The following is a 13258-nucleotide window of genomic DNA, read 5'->3' on the forward strand; positions in this document are numbered from 1 at the left end:
GAGAGAGAAAGGAAGAGGGGAACGAAAGAAAGAACAGAGAGAAAGATTAGAGAGAGAAAGAAACAGAGAGAGAAAGAAAGATTCTATGAAGATACTATAGCAGCCCGGCTCCCATTGTAATGCCCACCTGAGCCTCCCGGTGCAGGACACATCATGATGCACTCACATGGCCGGCATCCCCGAGTCCAAGGCGATCCCGCTGTCCGCGCTATCGGAGGAGGACATGGTGATGGATCTGAAGCATTCCCTGAAGTGCATCCATGGTTCCGTCACAATTCCTCCCGAAATTATTTAATTTCCGGTCAGCTTCTAGCACGTCACTTCTGGTGGAACGTCACATGTGAATTTTAAAGTGCTCTTTGGGGTTCCGCCATGTACTCCTTTGTCCGCAGGAAAAGTAAACTCCCAGCCGTGGCAGACTCTCAAAATTGGGACTGTCCCGGTAGATCCGGGACACCTCGTACACACACGGTTCCGCTGCGTACACCTCGCACATACACGGCTCCACTCCGTAAACCTCATACACATGCGGCTCTGCTCTGTACACCTTGTACACATGCGGCCACGCTCTGTACACCTTGTACGCACATGGCTTCACTCCGTAAACCTTGTACACATGCGGCTTTGCTCCATACACTTCGTACACACGTGGTTCTGTTCCATACACCTCATACACACGTGGCTCCGCTCCGTACACACATGGCTCAGCTCCGTACACTTGGTACACACAGGGCTCTGTTCCGTACACCACCTACACACACGGCTCCACTCCTTACACCTCGAAACCACGCGGCTCTGCTCCGTACACACACAGTTCCGCTCCGCACACCTTGTACACACGCAGCTCCGCTCCGTACACCTCGTACACACGTGGCTCTGCTCCGTACACCTTGTACACGTGCAGCTCTGCTCCGCACACCTCGTACATGTATGGCTCTGCTCGGCACACCTTGTACACGTGCGGCTCTGCTCCGCACACCTTGTACACGTGCGGCTCTGCTCCGCACACCTTGTACACGTGCGGCTCCGCTCCGTACACCTCGTAGACAAGCAGCTCCACTCCGTACACCTTGTACATAGATGGCTTCACTCCGTAAACCTTGTACACATGCGGCTTTGCTCCATACACTTCGTACACATGCAGTTCTGATCCATACACCTCGTACACACGTGGCTCCGCTCCGTACACACATGGCTCAGCTCCGTACACTTGGTACACACACGGCTCCACTCCGTACACCTCGAATAGACGCGGCTCTGCTCCGTACACACACGCGGCTCTGCTCTGTACACCTCGTACACACGTGGCTCTGCTCCGTACACCTTGTACACGTGCGGCTCTGCTCCGCACACCTCGTACATGTGTGGCTCTGCTCGGCACACCTTGTACACATGCGGCTCTGCTCCGCACACCTTGTACACGTGCGGCTCCGCTCCGTACACCTCGTAGACAAGCAGCTCCACTCCGTACACCTTGTACACACGCGGCTCCGCGCCGTATACCTCGTACACACGCGGCTCCTCTCCGTACACCTCGTACACACACGGCTCCTCTCCGTACACCTCGTACACACGCGGCTCCTCTCCGTACACCTCGTACACACGCGGCTCCTCTCCGTACACCTCGTACACACGCGGCTCCTCTCCGTACACCTCGTACACACGCGGCTCCTCTCCGTACACCTCGTACACACGCGGCCCCTCTCCGTACACCTCGTACACATGTTGGTCCGCTCCGCACACCTGACCTCATACACGTGCGGCTCTGCTCCATACACCTGACCTCGTACTCACGCGGCTCTGCTCTGTACACCTCATACTCACGTGGCTCTGCTCCGTACACCACGTAAACGCTCGGCTCTGCTCCGTCCACCTTGTACACACACAACTTCGCTCCGCACACCTCGTACACATGCGGCTCTGCTCTGTACACTTCAAACACGTGCGGCTCTGCTCCATACACCTCGTACACGCGCAGCTCTGCTCTGTACACCTCATACACTTGTGGCTCTGCTCTGTACACCTCGTACACGTGTGACTCTCCTCTGTACACCTCATACACACATAGCTCTGCTCCATACACCTGACCTCATACTTGCGCGGCTCTGCTCCGTACACCTCGTACACGCTTGGCTCTGCTCCGTACACCTTGTACATGCTCAGCTCTGCTCCATCCACCTTGTACACATGCTGCTCTACTACATCCACGCTGAAAACCCCTCCTGACCCCACACATAAACTTCCCCTCATCCAGCACCATGACAACCAGCACAGCAGAGTCCTGCAGACATGAGGGCTGTGCGCACAGGACCTGTGATGAGGTCACAGGAGGGGAGGAGTCAGGGGTCATATGATCAGGGGCCATGGACGGAGGCCCCTGATCATGTGACCTCTGACTCCTCCCCTCCTGTGACCTCATCACAGGTCCTGTGCGCACTGATCAGCCCAGTGATCAGCGATATCAGTGCTGGGATTTATCGCTGCGGTGGCCAGTGGGTCTGTCTGGGAGGGCATGCGGCTCAGTGAAATGCTGGAAAAATAAGCTCCCGCCCGGGACAGTGGGACATGCAATAAAAAATGGGACTGTCCCGCCAAATCCGGGACGGTTGGGAGCTTTGCCCATAGTGCATGCTACTCATGTGATGATTATAGGATACTTGGGAAGGATTAATATAAGGCTCTAGGGTCCGGGTGTTACTGCAACCACTGTACCCAATAAATGTATGCTCCTGTGATGGAATATTGAAGTAGGAGGCTATGTATGTGCACTGCTCTCTTCATTATAGGATGCTATTATACGCACTAGATTGTGTCTTTTTTTATTCTTTTATTTAATCTTACGCCTTTTCAGGCATTATTTTGAAATCAACTTTTAGCTGCAAAGAGTCTCGAGAGCATAATGGATGAGTGTGTTTAAGTTGTTCTCATTTTAACAAAGTGCTTCAACTCGTTAATTTCCTTTGACCCTTGATGCCTTAGAAAACCCACTTGAATGTATCTGAAGGCAGTTTAGGAGCAGGGATGTTTGATGTAGTAATTATATGTCATGCATTCTAGTGAGTCTTCTTGAGCACTGATCATGGCAATACAGTATTGTTGCAATACCATTTCTCCCTGCTAATCTGTTTACTTGCATTCTTTTTCCTAGTACTTGTATGGTTTCCCAAGAAACAACACTAGTTACTGAGGTAACATCTCATGTAATTCTAATATAACTAATGATGTGAAACAGTGCTACGATTCATCATTATATAATTGTTCTCTGTGTCTATGAAGGCCATAATGGAAAAAAATATTCACTCTGAAAAACAAAATTCTACACACACTTATAAATGCTGACTGCCCAAAAGTAATTGTATTAAAAAAGTAATTTAATTTAAAAAAATTGGAACCCTGAGAATTTTAGTTTTCATCATGCTAACCAGCTGTTTCAAATATGACCAGTCACTTGTAGATTTCTTTATACAATTAGCTACAAATCTTCTCTGACACCAGTGGAGAAGTAAAAGTCCTCCCACCCTGGAAGAATGGTTCTCCGATCTTTTCAAAGGATAGAGGACATGATTGCCCTATTGACAGCAATAGGGGCTTTGCAAAATATGGAAGGACTGAATAGCTTCATGAACCTGATGCCTGTTTCTTCGCCCCAAATTGATGTGTTTTCATCTTCTCCAAGCAATGACCTTGGTTTGTTTGACGTTATTCTGCCCTTGCTCACACCGATGAACAACCATGAACTCTATCAACCCTCGGTCTGACTGTACAGTAGATTCTGTTGTACAGACTTTTTTATCCCATATTTTTCCCAACCCTTATTGCATAATTCCGTTTAGTAAGATATGTACTGTATGTTATTTTCAGTTTTCTTAATTCTTTTTCTGTAAGTGTATATTATAAAATCTGAATCAAAATTTAGTTAAAAAAAAAATCAGAGCACTGGGTATCATAATCAGAAAGAAATCAATTTGTGCCTAAAAGTAAATGTCCACTTTCAATCATGTTACTTTAAGGTCCAGCAATCCGTACAGATTCATTTCTGGACATCTTTTATAGCAATCAGAGGTTCATTGCTCTAATACAGAGTTATAAACGTGTGTTCAGGTTCCCATAATATTATATTTTGAAGAAGGTTGTTTCATGACATTAATCTTTGTGCTTCTGGCCTAGTAGGAACAAGGATTTCAGAGATGGATCCTCTATTTTCTTAAATTAAAACCACTTGTGGACCTAAAGAATCTGCATTGCATGGATGGCCATACCTACAATCCTACATTTTCCCTGAAAAAGCTTCTATAGTGTAATAATATTGTATGTTTGATGCAGGAGAACTGGAGTCTTGTATCTGAAGAAAAAGAATTCTGACTGATATAAACCCTTTTCCAGCATTTTGAAGTATCTACATCATAATGGGGAAGGTGTTCCCACAAATTCACATACAAAGTCACGGACAGTACCCGCACCATCACCGGTGAGAGTTCACCTTGACTGACAGCTGAGCTCTTGGGGTAACAGAGAGAGCTGAACCTAGCACCAATCCAGGCTGCTGTGTTTCTGTCCTGATGAAGAGTTCCCGCATGGCCTCAAAATCGAAATGCGTTGACTCTGTAAACCTATTCAATAAATCATTCAACATATCCATTTTGATATCAATTTATCGGTTAAGACCCTATTGCGCTTTTTTTTTTACAGTTTTCTCTAATCTCAATGGCATTGCTTGACTCTGTAGGTAGGTAGAGCAGTAGACACATCAATAAGCATGTGGTCAGAGAAGAAAATATTGCCAATATTAGCCCTTTGGATCAGGGTGAAATCCTGATGTTTTCGTAAAATATAATCAATCCTCAAATAAACATCATGAAAGTTACAATAGAAGGAAAAATCTCTGTTAGCTGGGTGAAGTAGGTGCCATGTATCAATCAACAGATGGTCCAGCAAGCATTTTAGAAAACGTCTTTCAGTGGGGAGTGAAAGGGAAGAGACTTCCTTAGAAGTTGTTCATTAAAGGATTAAAAGCTGTGTTAAGGTCCCCCAGGATCAATATTTCTTCTGTAAATACCACTAGTTGGTCTAAATAAGTATAAAGTGCTTTGTCCTGACCTGAGTTGGGTAGGAACTGGGAGGCAAAAGTGACCTTATTAGATGCAACAAGACCATTGACTATTAGCAGTTGTCCCTCTCCATCAGTGCGAGACTCAGAACAGAACACCCAAAGAACCGAGTGTGATATAAGTATGCATTAGTCTGGTTTTGTAATCAGGTAAGGGACTATTATGTAGGTCTTAGGAAATCTGTAGTTTGAAAGCTAAGGCCTCTTTCACAATTCAGTTATTTGCATCAGTTAAAATCCGCCAAAAAGGCAGACAAGCGGATCCGTTCTCAACTGATGTGAATGGATGGCACAGGATCCGTTTTTAGACGGATCCTGAAAATGAGGAAATTTAAAGGAACCGCTGGCCGGGAAGGAGAGAGAGAGAGAGAGAGAGAGAGAGAGAGAGATTTTTTTTTTTTGTCCGGCACCCAGACAGATTTTGGGGTTAATTCAGTGTCTGGAGGATCCGCCGGCCAAAAAAACGTTGCAAGCTCCGTTTGGAAATCTTTCAGGATGTTGACGGACACTAACATTGTGGCGGATCCTCAAAAAAACGGATGAAACGGACGGCAATGGGGAAAAAAACGGATCCGCAAAGAAAAATGGCGGATCCATTTTTTTTCAAAATTGGCGGATCTTGACTGATTGTCAAAAACGGAAGTGTGAAAGAGGCCTTATATGGTTTGTTTTGGCAAAAGTGGGTTTCTTGTAAAAAAAATAAAAAAAAGGAACGTCAAGCCTCTTTTTATAAAGGAGATTTCTCAGGACATGTAAGCCTTCGGCATTTAAAGAGCCCAATGATAGCTCAGAGAAACTCTCTGATGACATACTTATAAATGGCTTGAAAGAGGAGGGGGCATAAAAATGTGTTAATGAGAAGAGGGTACAGGGAAGATCTAGAAAAAGAAGAAAGCTAAGAGAGAACAGAAAGATAGGGAAGTAAAATTAGAGAGGAGAAAAAACTAAGGCTAATTTGTCAGTTAATTTGTGAGCAGCCTACAATCTCTAGGAGGTAAGGGGAAACAATCACAAGATGGAGCACCATAGGGCACACATAAAGAGAACAGTAACAATAACCACAATCTCCTTTCCAGCACAGAAAAGCCTCCTTAATCCACTTAATTGTCTAATAACATTGCAATTATATACAGAGGTCTGTCTGCTCACTTTATTCGCATGGTAAATGGCATCTGGAAAATGCTATCAATCCGTAAAAAATACTGCTGACACACTGATAGTAAAAATGGACACATGGACCATACACTGATGACACAATGATTCAAAACACTGGTGACATCAGTACTACTTTTTAATGAACATGTTTAACATAGATTTGTGAATGAGGCCTAAGGCTAAGTCCACACAAGGAGAATATAAAGTAGTCTGATTTTCATAAAAAACACATTTTTTCACCTGTATTTTTTAAGTCATGAAATCCATATGGCATTCAATTTTATGCATCAGCACTTATTAAAATTTACAAGACCAAATATAGTTTACTCTGTTACAGAATTACAATAAATCCTTATAATATGAGCTGTTTTTTTGCCATCGATAGACTTAACTTTTCAAGACTAGCGGATGCTACAATTTTTTTTTTCACCATAGACATTTGGTCAGTGAAAAACATACAGCCATCTGAAAATCCCAATTTAATACCATTGGTCAGAGTACTTGTTTTACTTCACGAACAGCACTCAAACCGAAAATACAGTCATGTAAATGTAGACTAAAGCTGATTCTATTCTGTGTGCTACACTCAACACGTACATTGAGATTTTTGTATAAATCTCAAAAAGCATGATTAAGATGAAGCCCCTGAAAGAATCATTCAATATAATGAGGAAGTCAGAGTTATTTTAAATTTTGTATGGCCTTTGCCTTGGCAGTATCATATCTCTTTTATCATGCACAAAAGGACATTTGGCCATGCTTTTCATTACCCCTTAAAACATGTACACCACCTAAACAGAGACTGTTTTTTTACTGATTTAGATGGAAATCTCAACATAAGGGTTCACATGATAATTGTTAATCTAGCCTTTAGTGTTTCAGGTTTTTCATCCGTATATGAAAATTTTGGGATGTCCACAATAATGATGGCTTAAAGGATCCCTTGTTCTCCTCCCCACAAAAAAAGACAAAAATCCCAAGCAAAATAGATGCTCTCAAACCCTCAAATTGTATATTTGCAATTTTCACTTGGCAGCATACACTGTGTGCCTATTTCTGTGTAATCAAAATTGTTGCTACACTCAAGGATAAATTCCTAGAGATGTGCAATTTAAAACATTTTAAGAGTTTCTCATATTCCAGCACCATGGGGACGCTGCAAATGTCGCATACAAACTATACTAGGAAACTCAGCACTTCAAAATATCAATAGCGCTTCTACCTTCCAAACCTTGTCATCTAGCCAAACTTATGGAGTATTGTCACATTTGAGTGAAATTGCGCAACAAATTTTGTGGTGCATTTTCACCTATTTCTGAAAATGAAAAATCTGAGGCTAAGACAAAATTTTAGTTGTAACATTTTAGTTGTAATATTTTTTTATCCTAATGGCCCAATGGTATGACATTGTGTATATGATTTTTAAGAGTGACTGAGATCGGCCATGTCTCTGTGATTTTTACCTGGATAAGTGGTCCACAAAAGCGCAAGAACATGTGAACAGCTCCATAGACTATAATTGGTCCATGTTTTCTCCAGGACAAAGACCACAAGTTGGTTAAAACTTTGGGCAATATCTCTTATGCCTTGTACATTGGCACCAGATCTAAATAAAAAATAAAATAAAAATAGAAATTAATTTAATAAAAAGACAGACATACTACTTTACCATGCCATGTATACATACTTTTTGTAATCATCTAAGGGTAAAAAAAAAATCTTTAACCCAAAAATGTATTGCTGTAGAGCTTTTTCCTTTTTTTGATCTGCAACAACTCTAATAACAAACATTAATAATAATATAGCTATGGGAGTAGTGGGAGAACTTGTTAGACCACTGGCTGCCATAACAACTCATTGATTTGCATTACAGAAGAGCTATTGACTCACATCTAAGCAGTAGAATGGCCAGGACCTTTGCTGACAGTGGGTGCACAGCTCCTGTGCGCAGGGCAAGCTTGTGACGCAACTGTACTATATTGGATGAGAAATGAGCCCAAACCATGACATACACTTGTATATATGGAAAAGACTTAAATATTCCATTAAATCAAGCAATGACAATTTTCTTTAATTACGATTTGCTTCATTAGATGAAGATAGTGATTGGAAAAAATATATATTTTTATACACGAGCTCACAATGTAATATTTTCTATGACTAATTCCTGCTTCGCCTATACAGCAGCCTTCAGAACAGCCATTTATATTGATGATGCATTCCGGTTAGTAAACTTGGCTCTTCTCTGTGAATGTTAAAAGCCATTACCATGAACTCAGGTGGTTATTTTCAGTATATGAAATGAGCTGTGACCTTGGTTCAGCAGCTGATTGATTGCTGTTCTCACTAATGAATTGTCATGTTTGTTCTATATTTCCTTGGAAAAGAAGATTTGTTGCACTCGAGAAGGGCTAATTATTTTTGTAACTGTATAATAAAGTGTCAACCTTGTAGAACTTGAACTGTAAAGCTTTATACTGCACTTCCTTCATTAAAAGTGCCAATTTAGCCATTGTTTTTTAGTTAAACACTTCATTTTACCGACTTGAAAGGTACTTGAGAATGATTGGCTAGCATTTAGCCAGGTCGTGTGGTCTGCTATTATTTTCAACTGAAAAGCCATACTTATTGAGTTCCTATGTAGTAAACAAATCCATGCAAAGCAATCTTGAAAAGAGAAATTGTCAATGACTCATTAAAGTTATTTAAATGCTTCGTAAAAGCTTCCTCCATTACTCGAAGGTCCTGCAACGCAGACCCTTTCATTCATTTATTCATTTTTTCATTAACGTCCTTAAAGCTACTGTTTAATGAAAAGTTTTAAGGCAAAAAAAAGGAAGAGAAATATGTTGCTCTGTTTTATTACTAGATTTTATTACAGACCTTGCATTAGGAACATGGAGTTCTTTTTTAATTTTAAGATCAGCGTTGGCAAATTGTGGATCACAGTGGGTAAAAACAAGCAGTTCAGCCAGTATATACTTTTGCTTCACAAAGTTAAGTCTTGCATCCAGCACTGTAATATAGTGGATATTGTAGATAATCAGCAATGCTATTTTAATAACTACTCAAAATTTGTTTCAAGGGAATCTATCATTTAAAACGTGACTGTGTTTTGTGGGAAAAATATCTTTAAAAACTGTAACTTGTTGCTAGAAATCTTTCACATTCAGGGTTATGAGTCCAGTGGGTCGAGTATCTAAATGATTGACAGCCTTTCCTGTTTGAGAGTGCATGCCTAGGTAGATATCAATTGTTGAGTAAGACCACCTGCTGGGCATGTTGGCAAAAAGGATTTATCAATGTACACCAAATATTCACCTCAAAACTGTACATTAATCTGCTTAGGCTTCATGACACTTTGGACACGATGTTTATTGATTGGTCAGCTTTAAGCATTCTTGAGTTATGAACTATATAAGCATATTTTCACTAAGTCAAGCATGCACATTTTAAGCTGCTGAACAGCCACCCTTCCTCCTTAGGAGTAGGTTTACAAATTGTAGTTGGTTCTGGTTTTGTGTTTATGTGGTTTGGATCATCTATTATAAATGATATACAGGATGGCATGGCCTAGAAATGTATTAAGCTGTAAAAATCATTAGTGGTGCAGTGATTTTTACACTTCTGGATGGCAAAATGTTGCTGGTCTACTCAGTTGGAAGTTGAAGAACGTTACTCAAAAGAGTCGAGGAGCTTGATAGTTTCATTAGTCTTGCATGAAGCAACATTCCTTGAATAGAATTAGACAGCTAACACTTTATACTTGCTACAACTTCCTTGAACTTTGCCCAACAGCTGCTCTGTCACTTTGCAACAGACTTTGACAGTCTCAGTTCAGTCATGCAGCACACACTCTAAGGGTACCATTACACTTAGCGATGCACCAGCGATCCCGACAACGATACTGGTCCATCGCTAAGTGGTCGCTAGTGAGCTGCCACACAGGCAGATCTCACCAGCGACATACCAGGGGTCGGGGGTCGCTACTTACCTGTCAGACGTGGCGATCCTGAAGTCCTCCCGTCCGCATCCACGCGTCGCTCGTCGGCGCCACAGGAAGCCCAGCAGGAAGCGCCCGACGAGAAATGGTCCAGGACCTTCTCGCGCAATCAGCGATAACCAGCAGGGGAGCCAGTCGGAGGTAAGTATCACATGTAGTGATATCACTAGCAATATCGCTGCTACGTCACAAAATCGGTGACGTTACAGCGATATCGCTAGCGATATCGCTATGTGTAACGGGGGCTTAACAGTGCTTATAAACTATCTCATTGTCTCGTTTTTTACAGCAGTCTCCTGCAATAGCTTGTTTTGTGCTTTCTGCGTCACAATCCTTCACACATCAGTTTTCTAGTTCATTCTAACATGGCAGTCATCTTTACACTTCATCATCACCTTCCACACTCCTATGCTATGACTACTCCTCAATCCTCACAGGCTATCTTGTTATTAAAGTAAAAATGTTCATGTTCCCCTTTACTGTTGTAGACCTTTGCCCATTTAATGGCGGCTTGTCAATGATGCAGGTCGGCTGGTCTACTTAACCTGAGTCAAAGAGAAAATGGGGGATTCCAGCATCCGCTTGATGTTAAGATTAAAACATTACTTTTAATGAAAATATTTAAAATGAAAAATCATAATGACAAAATAATAGTTGGGGAAGTAGGAGGGAAGAGAGGAGTGAGAGGGGTAAATTAGGACATCTATCTATGCATTTTTAGCTCAAGGCTTTTAGTCATGACTAAGAGCCCTGAGCTCGAAATGTGTAACCAGATATCCTTATCCTCCCACTCCTTATTTTCCTCCTTCTAACCCCACAATTATTTTCTCATTATAATTTTTTCATCTTAAATGTTATTAAAATTAATGTTTTAATCTCAACATCAAGTGGATGCTGGAATCCCCTTTTTGCTCTTTGCTGCACCCTATTATGGAGGCTATAGTCACACAAACGGTGAGCTGAAAATATACCTTCCCTTTTCCCACTTTTTTATTACTAGTTCACCTGAGACAGACCTCAGATGCTACACTTCAGACTGGAGTTTTTCATACTCCTCTGTGGTCTTAGAGAGACACATCATAAGGCCTCCTTCACACGTTCGTGTTTCCAGTACGTGTGGTATTCTTTTTTTTCATGGATACCACACAGACCCATTATAATCTACTTTTGCTATGCACATATCCGTGTTTTTGCACAGACTGTGTGTAAGTACAAAACACACAGATACATGTCCATTTTTTTCTGGCACTACAGTGTCATGCACAGTGTAGGACAGACTAAGTGCAACACAAAGGGTTAAGAGAAGGGGAACCAAACACTAGGGAAGGGTGAAGAGGAGACCCCTAGACTGAACTAACATCACCCTGTCTGTCCTACCATCCCTATATAGGTTCTGGCCCTATTGCCAAACAGTATGTTTAGTCCCTGTGTGACCCTGGCGATAAGCCTTGCAGCTGGAAGGACAGGATGAATGCTAGTTAATACCACTAACACTTAAGACAGTAAGGATAAATGGAACCAGGGGGACACTTAGCTTGAGTAGACTCAGGGAAAAATGCTGATGCCCTCCAAACTCCAAGAGGACACTAGCAGACTGCTACAGCTCCAAGCTTCAACAGAGAAGCGCAAATAGAAAATAATACCTGCCCCTCCCAACAGGAAGTAGGGATTTAGAAACACCCAGGTCCAGGTGTGGTCATTAGCAGCGGGGGAGGTGGCCACTAGTCTTCAAAGCAAACCAACGAGACCTTCTGCAGACAGATGCAGTGCAATTGTCTTCAGCCTCTGACACATCTGTGACATAAGGATGACAAGTGCCATTACAAGTCTCTGGGTCTGTAAAAAAACACGTACAGCACATTGATGGCACCAGTGTGCTATCTGTGTTCTGTCCACTTTTAATATTGCAAAGTATAGGAGAAGCTTTGTAATTTATTTCTTTCTTTATCCATACTGAAAAAACACTGATGACACATTGGTGCTAAAAACAGACACGCGGACCGTATACTTATGACACACCGAAGACACACTAATGGCAAACAGTGATGACATCAGTATTGTTTTTTCAAGTACATGTTTTAATACGGATGTATGAAGGAGGCCAGTAGTGAGAACTTACTGACCCCTAAGGCTACAGTACCTACCAAAGGACACTGGTGCAACTTAGACACAATTTTCGCCTGTATGCAAGAATGTATTTACTTTTATGCTATGAATACATGCAATCATTTCTTAGTTCACATTTTCATACTACTATTGTCATTGATTGTGACACTCACTGTATAATGCTGTACTCTCATAAGCCTAAACATATTGTTTATGCTTTTTTTTTTTTTTCTTTACTAATGGACAGTTATCTATCTATGCTATCTGTTTTAAATTGTATTTTTCATATGATATATTTCTATCCATAGAGATGAAGCTTCTGTTACCACTGACATTCTTGCTCATTATTAATATTCTTTGTGCAACAAAGTCAAAGCCCAACTTTGTTCTGATAATGGTTGACGACCTTGGAATTGGAGATGTGGGATGTTATGGGAACAAAACACTCAGGTTTGGTGATGTTTCTTTTCATCTATGTCACATTTTGCAAATCTTACTCAAAACAACCTAAAGATTATATTAAAATAATAATAAAGATGTTTTCTGGCTTATCTAATTATACATGTATTAAATATGGTTGCTTTCTTTGGTAAAGTAAATGGCTTCATGCCACTCATTAAATGGTTGAATAATGAAGAGAGGGTTTATTATATTTCCGGGAAGATGTTTTGTAAAGTATACTTTCATTTTTTTTCAGAACACCAAATATTGACAGAATAGCTGCGGAAGGAGCCAAGCTTACACATCATATAGCAGCATCTCCATTATGTACACCTAGCCGAGCTGCATTCTTAACGGGCAGATATCCTGTGAGATCAGGTATACAATAGTATTTACTCTGTATTCTCGAATATAATCTTAGGAAAATGTGTCCCTTCATTATTACT

At 41.5% G+C, this 13258-nt stretch overlaps 1 protein-coding gene across 3 annotated transcripts in view; it reads left to right on the forward strand.

Moving 5' to 3' along the window:
- Positions 1–13258, forward strand: part of STS (steroid sulfatase) — a 345407-nt gene that overhangs the window by 16506 nt on the left and 315643 nt on the right. For 2 of the 3 annotated variants that reach the window (XM_073565968.1, XM_073565967.1), the window contains exons 2-3: positions 12680–12821; positions 13069–13190. In XM_073565968.1, the coding sequence (XP_073422069.1) occupies positions 12682–12821; positions 13069–13190 (262 nt within the window). In that variant the 5' untranslated portion in view covers positions 12680–12681. The remainder of the gene's footprint in view (positions 1–12679; positions 12822–13068; positions 13191–13258) is intronic. The other variant, XM_073565969.1, reaches the window with a different exon arrangement.

Source organism: Dendrobates tinctorius, unplaced genomic scaffold (assembly GCF_039654945.1).
Source record: "Dendrobates tinctorius isolate UK_male_01 unplaced genomic scaffold, ASM3965494v1 ptg000016l, whole genome shotgun sequence".
Taxonomy (NCBI): Eukaryota; Metazoa; Chordata; class Amphibia; order Anura; family Dendrobatidae; genus Dendrobates; species Dendrobates tinctorius.